We start from the raw sequence: 22,917 nt of genomic DNA, 5'->3' as shown, positions 1-22,917 counted from the left end.
AAGAAACTGCCATCTGTCTAAAACAAAATCAGGCCATTGACTTAAGCTTCCCCATAGAGAAGCTCTCTGGCTCTGGCTTCCACTAACACGTTTTCACTTTCATTTTGAGATATCAAGAATTATCTTTAGAGGGCACTGTTTCGCCCAGTAGGAAATGGATTCTTTTCCATATGAGGATAGATATTTCAGACATCTGGAAATGCACATCTACCTGTGAAATCCTGGAACTAGCGTGCAGCTAGAATTCCATTTTCACATTTGCTAGTTTTTCTGATCAAAACTGTTTCAAGAACGTATGGAATTTGCAGGTCTGAGCCTAGACATACTCTGGCAAAAATAAAAAAATAAATCAACTATTTCCACATTGGTAGTATGTGAACATTAACTTCAAGAGCAACTGTAAATTTAACCTCTTATTCCTATCATTTTTACTCTACAAAGTCCCCTTTTATATTAATAGAGTTTAAGTGGATGAGGGCAGGAAAAGAGAAATCCTACTCAAACTGTTAGAAAAACTTTGGGAGTGTAAGCAGAACTTGACTCTGTGCATTTGCACATACCAGGGACACTCATTAATGCTAGTATGCCTAATAAAAAATACATCCTTCCCTTCTACACATCAAGTTCATAATATGTGCTTGCAAGTTGCATGCCTACATACAGCCATATTTCTTCCATAGGAACAGACATTCTACTCCCATATAATCACAGTAATGAAATATATTTCAGGAGAACTAAAATCAGTTGATGACAATGTTAACATGTTCCAGAATCAACACTTATACACAAGAAAAACAGCCTGTATACTGTTGTGTCACTGTACAGTCAGCATTCATGCTAAAGAAGCCACAGTCGTTTCCAAGTAAGATAGGGGATTAAGTTTCCAGACCTTTTCACTCTGCTGGGCTCAGTCCTCCTGCTAGCTTGCACTTTTGATACACTTCCTGCACCTCTTCCCCCAGTCAGAACAGTTTCCTTCTCTTCCTCCAATATTAAAAGAAACAAAAACAATTGAGGCAGGAATTAGGAGTGCTGCACAGGAAAAAAAGCTTCCTCTGAGAGGAATTACAATACCAACACAGTTGTTAACATTCACTTGGAAGGGTTAGGGGAAGAAAAAGTATGTTAATAGATAGGACTAAAACTTCAGCTTGGGATTTCTCTGCAAGTGTCCTGGGCTTAACCAATATTATTTCAAATAAATTAGATGAGGGAGTTCTCTCTTAACTAACAGTAGAGCAGCTTTAATGAAACTTATACTGCCCACATGAGATAGGCAGAGAAATCCAATGATATTACTACCACAGACTGAAATCAGCTACCCCCCTTTCTGATTTCCAGCCGGAGAGACGTTCCACGGGTATCGGTGTCATCATTCTCTAGAATTCAATAAAGTCAAACTCATACGTACCAGGTAATGTTTTGGCCCAAGGATGTGGCTAGGTAGAAGTTCTTATACGAGTAGCAGCAAAATGTTTAAAATAAGAATTTATTAACTGAAAGTTCAAATGGAACTGAATGCACTGACATACCTCTAGGGAAAACTGACAGTGCGTTTTACCTGCCAGAGCACAAGCTAGCAAAGCTACCACATTTCAACAGCAGTAATTTTAACAATTTTAAGAGAAACTGTTTCAACAAGAAAACACAGAGAATCAACTTTACCCTTATACCTCAGAATAATCAATTGCATTAACTAAAAAATGCATACACCGTTATGATTTAATATCACTGAGGCAATTTTGTGCTAGTGTTAAGTCCCTGTGTTATTCTGTGAACTGCCAAGTACAGAGCCAAGGAGAAGCAGCACCAGAATCCTCCAGCCAGGCCTGCAGATATGAAGGCCGGGATGAATTCTGACAAATTGCTAAAAGATTTGTACTTACACTTAGATTAAATATATGTATGTTAGTAAGCTAGGAAGAGTATCTTGTGTATATTCAAGATTTACTTTATTTAATTGTTTAAATTTTATTTACTTTTTTAAACTTGTATTTTGTAAAAGGCAGTACTTGTGACTAACTGGTGTCTTTTTCAGGTAACAGTAGAAAAATAAAGATTTCCTGATTATTATAACCAGAGCTTCAATTCCTTAATCAAAACTTGTCTTTTCACATGCGAAAAAAATCCACTGGCAGTTTCATTTGTTAGGCAGGAGCCTCATTTGGTGAAACGCAGACATCCACACTTTCACATTAAGAGACATCATGGAAATACAAAGTCTGCTGAGAAACAACTTCTTTTGTTCTAGTAACGCAAAAATAACCTGTCCCATGTTGCTAGGTGAACYGCTGTAGCCCCCCGCCGGCCCACCCAGAATCACCCTGTACTATTTATCATATGGTTTCTTCCTCCCAAAGCAGGCAAACTAGGGCAGAAGCTTCGCTTAAAAAAAGCTTTTCTAACATCAGCAAATTGTTTACAAATACTTACAGCGAAGGATGAGGACTAAATTTCTAGYGAGATATAAACCCGAGTATAAAAAGGCAGCACGAAGAAGGAGATGAAGGAAAAAGCAGCATTCAAATAAAGTAACATATCCGGTTAACAACATGCAATGGCTTCCAAACTCATTAATGTAGCTTAACTGGATCTACTCTTTTCTATATTCTCTTAAAGTTATTGTATTAAATAAATAATTTTTTAAAAGAATCTAAAAAAGGCACTTTGACATTTTTCTTTTAATTTCCGGTCTACTGCACTGACGTGACAAGTATTTTGGGGAGTCTAGTCAACTTARTGGAACTATTCACATGTACAAAGTTGACCTCCTGCCTAAATATTTCAGGWTCGAGACCCTAATCTCTAGTTAAACTAACCATTTTCCCATGACCCAGTTCTCCACTCAGCTGAACAGTCCCTCCTCCTACATTGTTTCTCTACTTCTTCATCTCCACACAGATCATTTGAAATACTACTTCAGCACCTCATTAAATAATTAACAGAACTGATGGCATTTCAGTACTACATTCAACTTATTGGGATACGCATGCAAATAAAACTTGGAGAGGCTAAAATAAGCATTTTCAAACTTACTGAGCCAACTGAACATCCCCTTATGGCTACAAATAAACCCAAATATGAAAAAATTGTGTTGCGTTTGTCCTTACACTGGAGTGAACCACAAGTCAAAGACGGAAAGTAAAATTTGCTATATAATTCAGCTCATCTCCCTCCCAACATCTTTGAAATGGAGTCTACCACACACTAGCCAAAGTTCAGAGATATCTGCCATCAATAACATGCCTCTTTTCACTAAAGTGTAGCCCAGAAATCTTTTAGAGTAGAAAGCCATGTGTTTTTCTAAGTGTCCTAGTCTGACTTGTCACTCTTTCATCTTGCTACCCTCTAAAATTATGCTYAGAAAAATCCCAACTGCATTTGTCATGATTTCCACAAAAATGTTTAAAAAATTGTTAAAAAAAATCACCAAAACTTGCCTACACAGTAAATAATAAAACCCTCAAAACTCACACCATCAGAATTACAAGTTTATTAATATATCCTGTAAATCACAGTTCTGAAAGTTATGTTAGCTTTTTGCATTTTATAATGGATGCAAACACCTTACTACTTACCAAGATGGTGTAACAGATGCAGCAAAAGCTGCAGATTTTGCAGTTAAGGTATATCTCGAATATGATCAAGATATTCTAAAAAGATAAAAAGAAAATCTCAGTACTATGAGCAAACTATTCACTTTTTGTGAGCAGAAATATTCCATGGGACAAGTGAAGGATAAACATTAACCTGCAGGCCTGAGGGCATTTCTGACTCCAAAGGATACAACTGAAGCAAGATTAAAAAACAATACACTACAGACCTCACTTAAGATTCCAAATACATTATTAAACAGGAATCTGCCTAAAAAACAGGAAGAGAATGATCTTTTCCTCTTAAAAGAGCCCAAAAACTCAAATCCCCCTCACTTCCCTCAAGTGATTATTAGTCATGTATACCATCCAGCAGCAGCAAACCGGGTTTAAAAACAGAAGAAAAAAAATCAGTGGAAATATTACAATTCACTATTTTAAATTCAGCACGATAGGACACCATCTGCTCCTGATGTCGCATACAGCAGTACAAGGTGGAATGAAACTGGACCCTTTCCTCACTATGAATGCACTGCTGTTTTGCTACTTTTTTGCAGGTGTAAACCCGTACTGACATTACTATCCCCAATTCGTAACTAGTCAATGTCACAAACTGGCTATAGTCATACAGGAGAACTCCCTACATGCCTTCTATTTTTGAAATCTTTAGCATCTCATAGCTGATGTTTTGCAAAATATCCAAAGCGCAGTAAGTCTAAATGAGCAGTCTGCCCCAGAGAGCAGAAGGAGTTATATTTAAACCAAGCATGTTGCTATATAGAAAGACCAGGCATTAATTTGGCAATCAAAATAATAAGATGTGACTACAGAAATAACCTAAATAAATGGTTGCTTACAGCACTATGACCTCAGAAGGAGCAATAGTGCAGGAGTAAATCATCCAAAACCAAAGTACAATTTCCATAAGTCTACAGGTTGGCTCCACACCCAGCAAGCAGAAGGGAAGATATATGAGAAAATTTAGTAGAGGAAGAGAAAATAAGCTGGGAGGGGGAACAGTGTGATACAAAAGATTCTTACAAGTAGAGAAAACAAATGTGGTAGTGGGAAATTAAGGAAGGCAGAGGAGGACAGGGATATTAAAAAAGCACAAGGGGGGAAAAAAGACTCAAGGCCTTCTTAAGGTGACTCAAGTTGGCGAACAAGGACATGACATGAAGGGTCCCAACAATAATTCTTCATAAAAGTCTCTGAAGTTTTCATCACTTCAAATCGTAGCTACTTCTTTTAGTGGTTTCAGAAGATGTACTTGTAATGTGGATGGGAAAGGGGCAGCTAACACTGTTTCCTCTCAAAGATCATCTTTATCAAGAGCTAACACACTGAAGTGCCAGAAGATGGAGTAGCCATTAGTTCTCACTCTTTATCCAATCTGTCAGATGATCAGAGCACTCATCACCACTTCCTATGAAGGAAAATTACAGCCTATCTTGTAATTCCAAGATACATTAAAATAGATAAAGCCTTCAAAACCAGGTACACAGTCATAAAAGTATAAAAACCATACATTACCARTCTGGATTGCTGAAGAACACTGGTGATTAATGTGGAGTTTGTCAACAAAGTCTCTCAGACAAGAAAGCAATGCTAGTAATGGCTCTTTCATTAAGATGTAGTTAAAATTGAACCAGAATGGATTCAATGTTGAACAATTTTAATGAAGCAAGTGTCAAACAAGCACATCAACTTCTCAAAAACAAAGGAACTCCAAAAGTTTAATTACAAAAACATCGTACAGAAAACTTGGCATCTCAACAATTCCAAACACATTGATCCAACAAATGGACTCCATTTTCATACAGTTTTCTTAACATTTCTCTAAACGAAGAGAAAGCTTTTTATCCTGCTCATCAATACCCACCTCATTTTTGTCAGCCAATACTGAAAAATGTAAACTGAAGTGACACTCAGAAAAACACTGGAAAGGCAAAATCCATTATTTACGGTTAACCAGTATAGACAGGAAGCTTCTTAATAAGACAAAACATTATCCGTCTTATTGTTGGTGAGCTCGAACTTAATCTTTCCCCAGAGGCTTTAAGATGAGTATACCATCTCGCTTCCTTCTTCATGGGAAAAGRAGAAGATTTGTCAGTCTCCAGCTAATAAAATCACCTCAAGTTTCTCATCCAAGAACACTTGTATGCTACCCAACAGAATGACAACATTAGCGGTATGCTATGAGCCAATACTTGCACTGAATTTATATAAGCAGGGGCAGCCTATASCCACACACCTTATGTATAGAGAGTRTGAGTGAGCGAGTGTGTGTGTGGAACTGTGTCTCACTGTATTACACATCAATTTCTGGAGTCTTCATGGGCTGTAAGAAAGATGCCACAGACTGAATTTTAGGATTTTGTAAATCAACTTTTGGCTGGCAGTGCATTTTGGCCACTTCAATGAAAGTCACGTATCACTAATCCTAAAAAAGATATGCACAGAACATGAAGGTATGGGTGCTTTCTTCCAGAGACAATAATTTGTAGAATTTTTACCACACCATGCTTCTTGTAGAATCCACTAAAAAGTCCATGCCAACACCAGTTGGTCTTGTCCACACTGCAGAAAGTGTAGGTCAATGCAGCAAACTGAGGTTCTTTTTGGTGAAATCTTGCAAATGAGACTGAAGACAGGAGAGGAGTTTCCTCCTTGAAGGAAGACTTGAATTTAAATGGAAATCCTTGCTGCTTGGCTACAGCAATAAGGCCATGAGCAAACAAAGACCTGACATGCAAGGTGTTGACCTGGAGGAGGCTTCAGGCAAGCACAAAGTCCATGTGTATAGCATGGGAAAGAAGAAACTACTTTTTAAATCTTCAAATACTTGCATTACAGATAAAAGAAAGTGATCRATTGCAATACACTCAAGTAATGAAAGTAATCTCCAGTTCATAACAGGGAAATCCTTAAAGATTTCTGAAGGAGAAACAGGAAACTCATGTGGAAGAGAGAGCATTCCAATCATTACTATGAAGCCCAAAGGTGTTCAACAAGTGCTCAAAGTCTGAATTTGCATTTTGACAGGAACCCAAGGGCAATGATTCGCAAAAGCTGGTGCAGACAGTAGGTGCCTTCATCTTTGACAGGAGGCACAGCAAAGCTTAGAAAGATTACAGATTCTAGCATGCAAAGTTCTACTTGATGCGAGTGAAAGGCCATTTAGGTCACACTGGAACATAGTATGTTGAATGCTAGAGGCTCCACACTTGAACAGGAAGAAGGTGAAAGCCCTTAGGGGCTGCAGTTTAGAATCCTGCTGGCTGCTATGCGGACTGAGCTGCTAATAACCTTCTCTGCTATAATAATTCACGCAAAAATACATGTGCTGTTTCTAGGCATATTGTTTCTCAGCACTACAGTTTCAGAAGGGCAGAAAATACAATTCCCCTGCCCATTTTCTTTGTATAGAATAGAGCTTTCACTATGAGATCAATCTCTCAAAAAGTAAGCAGTAACATGAAATCAGATTGAAAAACATATTGGAGAAAAGATAAGCTGTGTTTTTAGTATAAAATAGAGACTTCTACTTTCCCCACCAACTAAGAGCTAATCTTTCACTTTCTTGATTACCACTGACCTTWGCAATAATAAAATTTCCACCAAATATTTCCAAGAGAAAATATTTCATTATTTTCACAGAAGAGCAGGATGCCATGTGCAAGAAGGATGCTAGAAGAGACGGAGTGGTGGGAGAGTCTGTCTTGTACTGGAATCAAGTCAAAAAGCACCAATCACAGCCAGTTTCAGAGAGCAAATTCACATTTTAGAAGTCGCAGGCTAACAAAAAACAGGGTTCTGCTGAAGAAAAGCTCATATAAACACAGCAGCCAGGGTAGGACAACACAGTGCACCAAGGAAGACTGCCTGTCATGGCAGAGAACACAGGTGCTGCTACCCAGTACTGCAAGTATCAGGTAACAAGATCAGAAGAAAAAAACTGAAGTGGGGGAATGTAATCCCATGAGATAAACATGAAAACAAAATAAAGGACATCATAAGACATGAAGCAACATAACACGACAAAGTTGTTATCCCGGCCAGCAGGCTGACTTCATTTCACAAACAGATCTCACCTCCGTAGTCAGCCAGGTCACAGAATATATGTACCCCCACACCCAGAAAAGTTAATAAAAAATTGAGATTGCACGAAAGTCACATGCTCTTAAAAGGTTTACATATAGGACAGTTCAAAAACATTTAGTGAGTGGTGTCCGTGGCTTCTTAAGACCTTTTAATGCATTGATCTGTTTGCCCCACTGACAAACTGCAAAGGCAGGAAGCAGGACAAACCTGCAAATTCTGCCTCCCATCCCCAGTCTTTCCCTCATGGCTTCTTATTCCACACTGGCCGAAAAGCTTTTGTAATGCATCTCTGGGTCATGAGACCTGCAGATGAAACAAAACAACAACAAAAAAAGTGTTAGAAGAGCACAACCTGCCAGGATGAAATAGGACACGGTGACATTATTTCTGAAGGGTTTATTTGGAAACACGGCATTAAAAAGTACAGAGAAGCTACAGAAACATAACTCTGTCAGGATAGCCACCAATTTTATACCTATGAATTCCTGCTTCCATCCAAAGAACAGATTGCTAAATAYAAAACAACTTCCTCTTCCGACCATATACTGTATGTTTGCACAAAGAAGTTCTTCTGTACTGCATGCTAAAGAACAGAAACATTAACTACTACAGTCAGCCATTAAATAAAAGGTAATTGAGCTACCAGAAAAAAAAATCCAACTAAGTTCTGTAATACAGCATTTTTAAARGACTTTTGTAATAAATAGATTTTCTATGAACTCTGATTTTGCAATGCATCTCAACCACAAAGACACCATTTGGTCAACAGAGATTACATTTTGGAGAACTAGTGTATAATGTTTTACACGCATGTTAACAAAGGGACAATGGTAATGGCAGTCTGGTGATAGGGTTTATGAGAGGCCAGCTGAAACTTTGTCCTAAGCTTCCCTCTATTTTATGGAAACCCTTTTCTTCCTAGATTTGCAACCATAAAGCCCTCTTCCCATCTAAGATTATGCCACAAAACACAACAATTAAGATGACATTTGCTTAGCAATGAATAGCCCTATGAATTACCGGAACATCAGATCCAGCTACATGCACATCTATACAATGAAATGAGGAGACTACATTAACCACATTTTTAATTGCCTCTTGCTGTTTTGTTGTCGAAAGCAGGAAAGGTATTGGAGTGATCTAGGGAAGAGGGAAAAATGAAATTGTACTTTTTAACTGTAAACCTGGATGAAGAATTCTAGAGGAAATAGTTTTTCCAAGCCACTTACAGCTGAATCCAGTTTTTCCAGAAGAAAAATATGTGCATTTTAAGAACAAAAAATACCAAAAGTTTAGAAAATAAGAATCCTCAGGACACGAGAATCAGTCTAGATTTCAGCAGCTTTGAGACACGATTTTTCTGACGAGGTATTTAAAGGGCAAACATCTGTCTCAGGGCCTGGTATGCCYTTCTAATACATGATTGCTGAGAAACTGCTTTCCCTCTTACTATATTCCCCAATTCTAATTCTGAGCTTACACGAGTGCTAATTGAAAACAGTATACAAAAATGAGGTGGCCAATGAGCTACTGAAAAATCCCAGACCTGGATTGACAAGCTGTTCCCCTTTACAAATAGCAGCAGTACAGCCACTTCTTTACTCTGCTGGGAGCTCAGTTATCTTAGAACTATAGCCTGTTCCATCTGGCTGCCCTCTGGAACAGCAATGATCTTTTAGCTTAAGCCACACTATAATGGGGGAAGTGTAATTAATTGTTCTACACAATATCACAAAAGGTCAGAATCAGAAAGGATGAAAAGCCTTGTCCTGATATTTGCAGACGGCACAACTCAGATTTTTATATGCATTTCTAAAAACCAAGACAAATGTACAGTAGATCTCTTCATAATATACACCTAAAGAATGAAGGTATGTGCATAGTTACAATAGAAAAAAGACAAGCTCCCAACAGCTGTAGAGGGTTTTGGGGTGGTGGTGGAGGGGAAGGGAAGAGTAAATGGGCTGGGAAATGCAGGGGAGCAAATGAACAAAGACTTTTTCTATCTTTTTTTTCATTCAATCCCTTATTAGAGCTTTCTAAGCCGCTGAACAGAAACAAAAGTGCAGAATCATGAAATCTGCAACACTGTATGCATAAACCTATGATCATTACATTCTTAGCAAATGCTACATCTAGCCTGAACCCCACATCAGTGCTTCACTTGCATGYAAACCTTCATATCCAGAAGAACTTGACTACAGGTGCTACAGACTTGGTAGTTTTAAGGTATTTTCAGTTTATAATGGAAATGAGCTCATCTGTAACTTATAGAGGCAAATGAGATTTATCCATAACCAGMCCCTACATTTATGCAGAACTCTTCAAATTTACTTCACTTGAGAAAGCAACTATCCCAATTAATTACCCTATCGTTCAAATGTAAATAATTGTTCTTCCTTTCCTACACTGTCAGTGTTCTTATTATTGATGTCACACATCAAATCCACTGAGTAACAGGGCAAACAGCTATATTATGCCTTTGTATATATAAATATCTTGGGGCTAGAGAGGTGAATTTCAGAACCTTTAGGAGCAGTTACTTTTTTTTTTTTTTTTTTTTTTTTTTTTTTTTTTTTTTTTTTGACTTTCAGTAAGTCAATCTGCTCTTGAGGAAAAAGTACTCTTTTTTTTGGTTATATAATATAGCAATCTACACAAAAATCAGTGTCACAACAAGTACCTGAGGTACAGAGTAGATATCAAGCAAAACCAGCCTAAAGAACAAGAGYACTTACCCAACCACTAGCGTTCAAGCCGGTTTACCACCTCTCGGACTGTGGCTATGAGGTTCTCATTCTCCTGCGGGTTAGCCATAATAATACTGTGCAGCCTATTCATGTACGAATCAATAGTTTCCATTGTGGGCGTTTCCCCGCTACCTATAGTTAATATGATAAAATGAGCCACAGAATATTTAGATGACTGCAGCAATTCCAGAAAGTTAAGACTACGCTTAGGACAGYTCATGCTAACTGCTACAAAGGCGCTCTTGTCACCTCGTCTGTATGATTCTGTAAAAGGAAGTTTCCAAAGTTTCCACCTACCTCCACAAAAAGATAGCTCCAAGGACATCAAGACTAATGAAGCCTGGTTTTCTTTGATTTGAGTCTCATGGTTGATTATAATTGAAACTCTTTTTTAGCTAGGCATTCACAGTATCTAAGCGGATTCTCTGGCATCTAACAATGCAGATGCTAACACTGAAGCCTTTCCATTAATCAAGGAACATGCAAGTCCTGTCTTTTCTATTTAGTAACACATTTTCACAAAACAAAGAGAAGACGAACAAAGACTGAATAAGTACTTTTTCAGGAACATAACAAAGAGCAAGTATATTTAAAAAAAGAAAAGGAAGCAATGCTGAAATAAAGTTGTGTTGATGCTAACCTTCCCCTGGATGTACTCTAAGACTTCAGTATCTGATATAAAAAAAGGCTCAGAAACAGCCTTATACTACAAAATTACAAGGACAAGCCATGCAACTTAACAGCAACATTAGAAGTTAAATCTAAGTTTGGACAGTGTCCTAAAGAAAGGACAAAAAGCTTACCTGGTAGGGGGACTCCAGCAAAGCTGGTTGTGAGCGCTTGGCGTAAGGTCTCTAGATGCTGTTGTAGCACTGTGTTGCGGCTACGCTCTTGTATAACATCCACCTCCAACTTYTCCACTGCCGTACGCATGCTCTCAACATGTTTCTGCAGAGCAGCGTTCCTCTCCTCAAACTCCATGTTGGATTTACGCAGCTGTCGCAGCTCAGCTTCTCGTGCTGTGAATATCAGCCCATTCCCATCCCAAGAGTCATGAAATCTCAAAAACACCAAAAACAAAACACCCCTATGATTGGTAGTTAACAAAACAATGTTCTAGAGTGTCTGCTCAATTAATCATTGAAAACAGTGCAGTTCTGGACTATGCATAAAAAAGCAACACATCACAGAGTTCTGGTATTGCCTAGAGTAGTATTTAAATAGCAGTTAATTTCTAGAGACAGACAAATTTAAAGACATTCAAAGYACAGGAGCAGAAGTGAATAGAGAAATTTATTAGGAAGGAAGAGTGAAAGAATGATTTCAAATGCTTTCAGTATGATATGCTTAGCACTAGTGATAAGAGGCCTAGGGATAAGATAACAGTTACAAAAATACATCTCTACTGATCATGAGAAGTGACTGAATTTGAAGTCTATTTGGTTAAAAATAGTATTCAGAAAATCCAACAAAAAAAAAAATCCTCAAGTCTTCAGACATGCAACWACCAAAACCAAATAAAGTAACAGAAAACGTCACGGGAATCTTCCACACTTCTAGTGCTACAAATTAAAATACAGCTACCTAGCCTGAACCATCATCTTGCTGCACCTCAGATATTTCTTAATCCTATACAACAGCAATTCCATCTCAGAATGGCTGGAAAAACAGCCAGCGGAGCTTAAACACTTACAGCACCATCCTCTAAAATGATATTTTTGGAAGACAATAAGCAAGGAATAACTACTGTTATAACCACTGCATTCATACAGAGGCAAAGTAGTATCACAAACACACTGACCAACTATACTCAAGTCATTACTTGAAAAGTCCTCACACTCCCTCATCAGCTCAGCTGACAGTACTGTGGCAAAACCTGGGAGAAGAAGGGATCCCTGCAAGAGTTTAATTTACCTTTACTATGATTCAGGAATTCTTCTGTGAAGATTGGGATATCAAAAACAGATCTCTCCTTTGTGTCTGCTTCCTTCTATAAAGGAAAAAGTAATACATAGCTAAATACTGTTAGCTTTCAGGAATAAGTGAAACAGAATAAATTTGATCAAGAAAATAGAGAAAGACAACCTAAAATTGAGGYACATAAAACAAGAACTGGATGAACGAAAGATGGTTCTAACTCCTATTGACAATTTTAYCAGAAGCTGAATACTATGATCAAGAAATATCTTACAGATTATTAAAACATACTTTTTGCCCTGAAGGCATTACACATGGGACAACTATTCAGTAGTTTCAAAACTTGAAAATTTGAATTCATCTGTTTTCTRTATCTTAATGGAAACCATTCAACAATCAAATGACATAGTCTAAAATTGTTCATAGAGGATACCAAAAAGCAGGAAATAAAACAAGCAACATTCATGGTAAGTATCACAGTTCTTTGTCTTTCAACTACCAAAGCTAAAGAGAAAACAGCCAGGAAAAAGAACTGCTAAGACAAAAACATAACTTTTCCACAGTTTGCCAACTCCACATTTCTGTCTGTTCTGAGTTGCAAGACGCACATTTTGTYTCAAAAAGAGATGAGATGCTTCAAATTGGCCATATCTTTCTCCAAGTATTTAGAAGGATGCTGCCTCCGATGAAAAGAAAATATATGAACATGGCACTTTCTAAAGGAGAAACTTTCTTCCAGAATATATGCCATATTTTGAAGGGAGAAAGGGAGAAAGAAGAAATAGGTACAGCTGTACACTGCTTTTAGAAAGCAACCATTCGTCTTCATCATGGCAGGTGTGCATCAATGTGGGGATCACCTCAAGGAAGTGGACTGCCATCTCCTGCTTACTGCAAAACCAAACACCGCAAAATTTGCGCTAAGACACAAAAAGCAGCTCATGAAAAAAATCTGTAGTCAAAGGCTTTCTGGCAACTTTCAAACCTGTTCACCTGATTTCTGATGAAGCTGGTGAGTTCAGCCATGTGAACTCAAGACTACTACAATCTAAGAGACAGCTACATTTGGTGACTATAGGCTTTTTTTTTAAGCTAATGAAACAGGTGACTCAAAGGAAAAAGACACATTGTAACAACTGTATTCCTTCAGGGATTTTTGAGATTAAATTCAAATTTAGTATTAGTGATACTTCAGTCACCCTTTCCACAAGTCAAAATCAACAGGAATTAATGCTTAAAGCCTGGATCATTATTGACAAAGCCAATTAAAGCTCTTTTTCATTTGATGAACTGCAGTAATCAAACTGTTACTTAAAATAGGAACAAAAATTAATCTCTAGAGAATCTCTCTAAATAACAAAGTTTTCAATCCCTCAGCTTGTTTCAGTATCTCAGCTGGTAAAGTGYACCAAGAACTCATTCCTCCAAAATTATGTTCAGAGAGAAATTACCACTCTTACTTCTGCCACTACGATAGAGGCCTCTGTATTTGAACATCTTGGGCTTTAAATGAAGTGTCAAACACGATTTGGTACACAGAAAAAAAAAAAAACATGCATTAAGTGTTTAACGGCATACAAGGGGATTCTGCAACTAAGGAGTTTCATATTGGGGTGTGTCTCATAAAGGGGCTGGACTGGGGTGAACTGAATGCCATCAACCAAGAGACAAGGGTAGAGGGATGCTCTTTAAATGCTCTTAAAGCCCCTGAGTAAATTTTCATTTTATTTAATTTTTTAAAGTAAAAGATAAGCTGAGTTTTATGGCCTGGTAGAAATATAGCTGGGAAGCTCCAGATTTAATGAGTGAACTCAAAGCTCACTTGCTATGAGCACTTGGAACAGGTAGAGCCTGGGGGTGTGAAAACAAGCTCTTGCAGTTCTGTGAGAAGCAGTAAGATGCATTAGCATCTCTGAGGGTTACTTCATCACACAAGTTTTTTGCATGAGTTTTGATACTTGGTATTATAGGAAAAGTCTCCTGATTACATATTTAGAAATGATAAGTCAGGTAGAGCAGCACATGATAATGCATTTATTTTGTCCTAACAGCCCCTGAGACAGCCAGAAGTTAAATTCACCCTGAAATCTGGAACCTTAGCACTAACGTACCCTAAAAAATGCTGACAGTTACGAAGCTTGGTTAAAAGAAAATAAGTAACAAAGCACAACAACAATAAAACTCCACACTCAGAGGACAATGAGCCTAGAAAATTCATGCTTATTATTGCTACCAGTCTGCCAAGAGGCACTGGCTTGGCCCAGCAATGGCTCAGCTCAGGATTAGTTCCTGGAGTATAAATGGTGCAGAAGGCACTGCTGATACTCTATTTGCCACCCCAGAGTATGGCTTCTTTGGGTGCAAAATAAAGAACAGAGATGAAACTGTTCAGTTTCTGAAACCAAGAAACTCTACTTAATAGAAGAATGACAATGAAAGCCATCAGCACTCTTCCTTTACAGAAGAGGCTACCTAACCTATAAAAGATCCTCTTGAGGGCTCTGAGATTCACCTGGGATTAAAGTCATAAGGATTTGACTACCTTCTCAGTGAAAAGGCCCAGTCTGTTCAGGCTGTACACCACATTACCATTCCTCAAATTAAAAAAGAATCAAAATTATTATTTCTATCTTCTGCCTTAAACAAGACTGACAGTCTGGGAAGCATCTCTACCAATAACACCCTTCTCACTGGGTTATTAAACTGTAGTTAACTTCTGGACATTCCAGAACACACTAGATTTGAAGTTCTCTGGAATATGTTTTCTTGTTGTGTGCTCATACTACAGCAGCCATTTGCCTATCTTTGAAGGTTTTAGACATAACCAGGTGTAATGTCTAATCTGCCTGAAGTGTTCGTTTACATCTTTGAAAGAAGCAATAACAGAACGGGGGNATGACTTACAAACCCAGAACAGAAATGGTCATGTGGACACAGAGAATGTTAGGTAATAGGGGAAGAATACGAGGGGAGGCCTAAGCATTGCAGACATCCTTGTTATATTTGAGGTTTGTAAGGTTGCCTCCAATTAGTCTGAAGCACTGAAAATCAGCACAATTTGTGTTATTTAAAAGTAAGAACAATGTTCAGTCACTGCAGATCACAATGTTCAGTCACTGCAGATCACAATGTTCAGTCACTGCAGATCACAATGTTCAGTCACTGCAGATCACAATTAACAGCTCTAATATGTATTTTAATATATCATATTTATAATATAGGATTTGAAGAAAGATAAATATTCTATTGCAGGCCCACAAATGAAATCCTAGAGACAGTGTTGTCATGTTTTTCACAGCTATATTTGGACATGAAAACTTTACTTTCACCTTCTGAAATCTCATCTTTTTCATAATTTTATTATAATTAATATTACTAATTTGAAGTGTTCATTGCAATGCTTTTTGGAAGTCACTTCTATATACAATATTTAGAATGAGTTCAATGTTGATTCRTAGAAATTTAAATTATGAACACCTGGAGAGGCTGAGGGGCAAAAAGACTTCCTCAGTCTTAACTGACAAGTTCTCTTAYTCAGTCAAAAATAATTTAATCAGCTCATAACTATTAATCACAAACACAATTATAATAGTCAATACAGGTAAGAGAAAAAAGCAAGACTGACAGCAGTTTTAGCCTGGCTTTGAGTAATGACTAAGTATATATTTCTAAAAACAATCTAAGCCTACTCTGCAGTTCCTTGCCTGTGGAGGACTGTAATGCTTAATTAACTTGCAGAAAAGACGTGAAAGCATATTAGTGATAAGCATGGGGAATTTCTAACATACAGGTGAAAACTGCTAAGCAAACAAAGCAGGCTTTCAGAATAGAGTGTCTGCCTTTGTGTTCTGTGTAATAGCTATCTCATGAAGCTTGGAAGCCCTATAGAATACGGAGGACTCTTCTGGAAGTGGATTTATGAAGTGTGAGATTTCAACAGTGATAACTTGTGTTGACAAGGATGAGAGTCAAGACTCAGTGAATTTGTCATTTGTCATCTGTACAATTTAAGGGGTGTGTAAATGTCACTGTCAATGACCTGGTACTTGAAACCTTCTATAATAATCTGGCTTTGTACAATTTAAGATGAACTTAGATTCAGAGATCGCAAAATCAGAAATCTCAGGGACCATGTACCTCTGAAAATTAACCTTACTGAGAGCATTGCCTTTAAGTGTTAATTAAAACATATCAAAAGCATGCTACTAAAGCATTTCCCTGGAAACAAAACATATTTGACTTCAGGTAGACAAAAACAGTGGTTGCCTCTCAGCCCTGCACATTCTAGTCACTACTGTCATGAACCTATTAGCAAGCAACTTGATTGCTTTCCCAAAGGGAAGAATAAAATCCTCAAAGAAAATGAAAGGATCTTTCAGAAAGGCCTAGGGCTTACCCAGTGAAAAGGTTGTGTATAAACAGGATTTTTTTTTTGTATGCAATTTATTGTTAACTATGCAAGAAGTTCTGTGGCCCTAAGACAGACAGCTAGAGATGAAAAGTTTCCGTGCTTCAGGAAGGGAGATGGCATCATCGGCCAGGACACACAAGGTTTACGATAGATCTCCTATCAGCTGCAGCATAAGCATGATACCTCCAGACATTATTATTCTTTTCTTACATTTATGCATGCAAGGATGTGTGGGGAGGTGGAAGGTTAAACCAAAGATTTCACAATAATTTGTTACCTTTCCATGTTTTTTTCTCAAAGAATCCACATTTACTCTGCTGCAAAATACCAGTATCTCAAAACCRCAGACTGAAGGCATTAACTACCCTTGAAAGGTTTATCTAGGTCTCAAGCTATTTATCAGTTCTACTTAGATATCTATTCACCCAATAATAAGCAGCAGAAGGGGGAATTCAGGCTTCTAAGCCTTGAAAAACTACAAAGCAAAATTTTGCAAACTGAACCCGTAACACAGCAGATTCTTAAAGTCCCAATTATACTAACTTATACCCACTGGTTTGTTTTTTTTTTTTTTTAACATTTCCAATCATATATCTGTTTTGAAATGCAAACCACATAAAAAAAACAAAATACTCCCTTCAGCCTCTGCTTAGGTATACCCTACACTTTCACTTCATCTCAGATACTTTGTTTGGTTTTCATCATACTAATGTAAGCATAAAAGTATTCAGTTGCTTCTAAATTTTGATTTTAAAACTCTATAGAAAGAGGAAGAATGCACAGCAACCTAAATCCTTCAATTATAACATCAACTGGCATAAACTTTTTATTGACTTCAGTAGTGACTTTCATCTGAAGATCTACCTACTGATGTGCAGAATGAAGAGGTTTACCTCATGATCATGGGCTGGCTGTCTTGCTCCATCTGGAAAAGAAAAAATAAACAAGAAATCTAAAAATACACAAGACCCAAAAAATTAAGGAACAAAAACTAAAGCAGCTACACAACCATAGTCATACAACCAACAGTTACAGACAGAAAACTTGTGTAGCTTTCCTAAGAAGTCACGCAGAAGCAGCATCTAACTTGGATGCTTTTAATCTACTTTTTCTAGTACAATGCAGACGCAGTTACATCTGCATAAATAGTCAACTTTACATTAGTAGATGCGAACACTATAGAAAACACATTCACTTTGTAACAATCAAAGGCTTTTAATGAGCATCTGGCTACATGGCCAACTGGGGATTTTTTGTTGTTCTAGCTAGGCACAAATTTTTGTTCTGTTTAATACCTTGTCTGTGTGATTTCCCTTTTTGTCTGTCCTGTGCTTTCCTGCTGAAGACTTTGTAGGCTTCAGTCTTCTGATACTGCTCCAGCTCCCGCATGTAACGCTCCTTATCTCTATCTGCTTCATCGAGGTATCGCTGAAATGAAAAAGTCCAAGAGTTTCAGGGATTTTCCTCTCCTTCAGGAAGAGGGGAAGAAAAACATCTTGTCAAATAAATTCCTGATCCATCTCACCTATGCAAACAGTAAAATAGTGAAGAAACAATGAGAATGTGTGTGAGATGCAGAGAACTAAGGTCTTGGATAAAACACTGCTGTTCTGGTGTCCTTTTGTCTGTTTTATCCAAATCATCATCCTGCTAACTTCTTGTTTGTTTGACCTAGAGGCAATTGGCTGATAGGCTATTCAACTCAGAATACTATATACATACTATAGACCAAATAGCAAAGAATTGCATTTCTGTGGCTGTGACTAAATGCTGCCCTACAAGAATCCCTTCTTAACAGGTTATCATTCAATGCTCATATCTGTGGCAATGGGATTCCAGTATGCACTCACTTTCAAACCCCACAGATGAAAAGTACTATCATTCTATCACCTCTCACTTTCCCCTCTTCAGTGGGGTAAGTAAAGCATTGTGGCTACTCTAAAAGAAGAGCTTAAAGAGAACAGAGCCCTAGGAGGTTCTATCAATTTCTTTAGTATCTGTATTTAGGTTAAAAGAAATTATTGTATTCTAGCCTGAAGGAATTTCCAGCATCTGTATAACGGAACAAGCCTAACTGGAGGATACTTCAAGGATACCGATGAAGTGAAAATCACTTAAGAAGTGGTCGCAGYTCTGAGACCAGTGGGATTCTTCCAAGAAAAAGCTGTCTTCCCCACCACCAAGACTTTTTTCCCTCCCTTCAAGTTTAAAATTCAATGGAAACTAAACTAGAGCAAGCTTTAGTAATTTGGTATGCTTTTTATCTTCATGAAATCATTCCAATCAAGCCACTTCACAGTTATATATTCAATGCATTTGAGACACTGTCCTGACCGTGCTGAGGTTTACTCTTTGTATTCTGGATTGGGGGGTAAATTCAATGATGCTGGTCTCACTGCTTTTGGGCATTGCTGCAGATAGAGAGGAACTAATGCCTTACAGAAGTATAAAATATGCTGTTGAGAGTGTAGACAATGAGTGAAGAAAACAATAACTTTTTCTCTTGTGTTTTGAATGAATTGTTCTGAATCAGTAAGAATGAATTATGCTGCACTATCTGTAACTAGATGTCCTAGGTCTTCTAGAACAAATCTGTACATCTCATTACATATGTCYCCATACAGAAGAAGGAAAAAAAAAAGTAATGATTATTAGGGTGCGGTTTACTTTATGACTACAGCAAGGTAACAGCTAGCTACAAAGTTGGGCTTTGGCTTGGTGTTTGTGGCAGATGAAGCATTCGGTGAGCTGCGCCAGCTCAATCAACTCATCCTTATGCTGGACAAAAGCAAAGAGAAGTAGCAAGACTATTGGGTTGGAACAGGGGAAATATGCGACTGTTTCTTTTCAGCTGTCACATCAGACAGCTAGTTTGCTAATTGCTGGAGATCAGCCACGAGAGAACTTCACACATGCTTGTCCTACGGAATATGCAATATTAACCCACACACTAGCRGAGTACCACCTTTAGCTCACTGTTTGCTTTAAGAAAATAATGACATTATAGTGGTTAGACAACCAAAACCAAGCTAATTCATCTTTAATAATAATTTGGGGCCTGTCATGTTAGAGACACGGGTTCMAAGTCAGCAATGCCCTTCACAGCCTTAATAAAGAGACGCAGTAAGAACAGAATGAAACAAAGTACTCAGCAGTCCTTCCCTGACTCACTGTAGGTTGGGTTTTCACGGCCTTTCTTAAAAAAGGACAGATTCCCTGGGGATTTAAAAGGCAGCAGGAAATAGGAAAAAGGAGATTGAGACACCCCCCTTCCCCCCCAGACATTCTAAGCCTCTGAGACAGTTTCTTAACCTAGAGTTTTTAATTCAGTCTCTCACTTCCCCCTTCCCCTAGCAATCAGGGACAGCATTCTGATCCTGCAAATCCATTACCAAATCAATTGGCTCAGTTGACACATTTTCCATTACGGATAAAACACGATTGCCTATACATCATTTTATAATATCTCTGTGTAACTGGTGTTCTATGAACTAGCTCACAAACAGCAACATGATAGCAAAGGGCAAGTCAGTGCATTTTAGATTTCTAATAAAGACTACAAAAAGTCAGACAATYCAACTTAAAAAGTGACAAAAGGAACTCTTGTTTTATCTCATTTTTCATCTAGCTGTCATACAAGCTTTGAGCATCATTTTGTCATTACAGTATTTTCCACAGACAGAAATATTCAGATAAAATCATACTAAGCGCCACCTTTTACTGTGATTCAACTACTGCTTTGCTCTAATGTCCGAATGAAAATTAGGTGTGGATCATAAGACACTCATGAGGGGTAACAAGGTCTGCACCAAAAGGAGTTAAAGGGCCAGTAAAAACACTGACTTTGTTTTCACTCATGTATCAGACAATGCAGAAGGCTTCAGTAGCTCTAATGAGAAGATACCACATTCRAAGATACCACATTCTGATCAAACGGAGGGAAAAAAAAAAAAAAAGCTTTCCTGAGGCATATTGTGCAGAAACTAGAATAGGAAACTCACTGGCGCATCATACAGATCTTGACTTTCCCATACAGATCTTGACTTCCCTTATAGGGCTAGCAACCCTTTAAAACACTGTTTAAAAAACTTGCTTAYTTTATTTCCTTCAGTAACATGTCCTTTCAGGTGTACTTGTCTTACTCTAAGACACCAGATGTTTACATTCATTGATGAGTTTGTAAAATAAACAGAATCATGAAATCCTTCCAGTAGCTCTGAAACCCTGCTGAACTCTGCAGCTACAGTGAATGAACTCTTGCCCMACCGTTCTGATGGCTCTGGCCTTGGAAATTGGTAATTCTCAGCTGTATCTGGGTTAGGCAGAACAGAATTTCATCTCCATAAATCATATAAGTCATGGGATATCTCATTACAGCCTTCTCCAAAGTTCCCCAATATAGCCTTGTACTATTTAGAGGATACAGTTTTCTCCAAGTAACATCTGGATGAGATGCTATGACCCTATTAGTGTTCATTATTTGAACTCTGGAGGGCGTGTGCACCTTATTTTAAAACATATTCCTAAACATAACTTAAATCAAAAGGCTATGTTAACTTCCTCACTAAACAATATTCCCATTTAACAATAATGATATTCCAACAAGGAAAAGGGAGTTTAATGGTACCCGTTTCTCCTCGGGAGGCAGTTTACTCCATTCATTGCCCAGCATCCTGGTGATCTCTGGGAAAGGGACTTCAGGCCTCTTCGCTCGAAGYTGCTCCCTACGCTCATTCATGAATCGCACATACCCTGTGAGGGGGGATTTGGGGGCATTGCTGTCCCTAAGGGGTTTCTTCCTCTTTCTCCCTTTGGCCCAGCCTCCTCGTTTAGTTCTTTGCTGCTGCAAAATGAAAATGGAAGAAAATTCAGATTGAAAGAAAAAAAAATTACCGCCCCTGGAAGGAATAAATATTCACATCTCACAYATTTTCATCGGGAGTATGTTGCTGCAATACATCCTGTCCACAGATGATCCTCACTAAACTTCAAACCTCACTTAGCAACCCTGACTGTTCACTAAGTAGAGAGACAAGTAAGTCTCCTTCTAAAAGGTTTTTGTAGCATCACTCCTGGTCCACTGGGAGAATAAAATAACATTTGTAGCAACTTCTACCTGTAAAACCGTGAAATTAAGAAATACTCTAATACACTGAGAACATATAACTAGATAACCACCCTCTTTTTTTGGTACAAACAACAATGGAACTTATCAGTTGTCCCTATCTTACTGCAGTAATGATTCAGATCCGGTCACCTGAGAGAGAAAAGCCAAATCAAACTTCCAAGTTTTTACTGGACAATTGAATGATAGCATATCACAGACTAGGTCTGACCAGAGTCTAATAGCAGTTTATGCTATGAATCATGAGGAGTGATACTTCATGAAATCACTATTCTCACTAAGGCAAATGTATTATTTTTATTCTAATCCTCATTTTCTTTTGAGTTTGAGTCATTTGCCTCAACATCATATTTTAAGAAACTTAATATATTGACTAGCAGTTGCTACTAACTAGTTTATATTCCCTTCCAAATCTTTTGCCTTTGAGCATTACATGACCAAAACACATGTGACAGAATAGCCATTCTATACACTTTCTTTCCCCCCACATATTCTTGTATTTTTACCACCAAACATACTGGAATTTCAAAAAAAAAATAATAAATTAGAAAAAACCACCTTCAAATAAAAACTCAAAGAACTTTAAAGAAGTTGAGCATCCTCTCTAATGAAAAGATGAAACTGCTAAGGAGGGAACACTGCAAGACTTGCCTGTGGCACACAGCAAGTCCCAAGGGAGTGACATAACTAACATCCATCTTCCCGGCTTCATAATACTACCATAATCTCTGGAAAACATTATTTTCCTTTGCTATATACATATAGCTCTTTCTGTACTTCTAATCATAATCAACTCATGATCAATGTGCTCCCTTCACCATGTTAGAAAAAAGACAAAAACTGAAGACAAACAGCAAGGGGGGAATATCAAGTTAATCTGTAAGAGAATCCAAACCACTTTCATGTCAAACTTCAGGTCCTTCATGATTTAGTCACCAAATATCATGTGCAGCAGTACATAAGTGAGTCTAAAGAAGCAAGTATAACGCTTCCTAAGACATCAGTTAATTCCCA

General features: G+C 37.9%; 1 protein-coding gene across 6 annotated transcripts in view; it reads right to left on the bottom strand.

The window, feature by feature from the left end:
* Nucleotides 1-5,251: 5,251 nt before the first annotated feature.
* The window catches only part of HMG20A (high mobility group 20A), a 42,516-nt gene continuing 24,850 nt past the window's right edge, over nt 5,252-22,917 (bottom strand). For 4 of the 6 annotated variants that reach the window (XM_085303944.1, XM_085303950.1, XM_085303947.1 and 1 more), the window contains 7 exons: nt 21,406-21,621; nt 18,074-18,206; nt 17,672-17,703; nt 12,365-12,440; nt 11,254-11,469; nt 10,439-10,582; nt 5,252-8,003 (listed from right to left, as the gene is read on the bottom strand). In XM_085303944.1, coding sequence (XP_085160070.1) covers nt 10,446-10,582; nt 11,254-11,469; nt 12,365-12,440; nt 17,672-17,703; nt 18,074-18,206; nt 21,406-21,621 — 810 coding nt within the window. In that variant the 3' untranslated portion in view covers nt 5,252-8,003; nt 10,439-10,445. Of the gene's footprint in view, nt 8,004-8,023; nt 8,841-10,438; nt 10,583-11,253; nt 11,470-12,364; nt 12,441-17,671; nt 17,704-18,073; nt 18,207-21,405; nt 21,622-22,917 lie in introns of those variants that run through there. The other 2 variants (XM_085303948.1, XM_085303949.1) reach the window with 2 other exon arrangements.

Source organism: Rhea americana, unplaced genomic scaffold, assembly GCF_003343005.1.
Source record: "Rhea americana isolate MKP2758 unplaced genomic scaffold, rheAme1 scaffold_201, whole genome shotgun sequence".
NCBI lineage: Eukaryota > Metazoa > Chordata > Aves > Rheiformes > Rheidae > Rhea > Rhea americana.
This window is presented reverse-complemented; position numbering and strand designations above follow the sequence as displayed.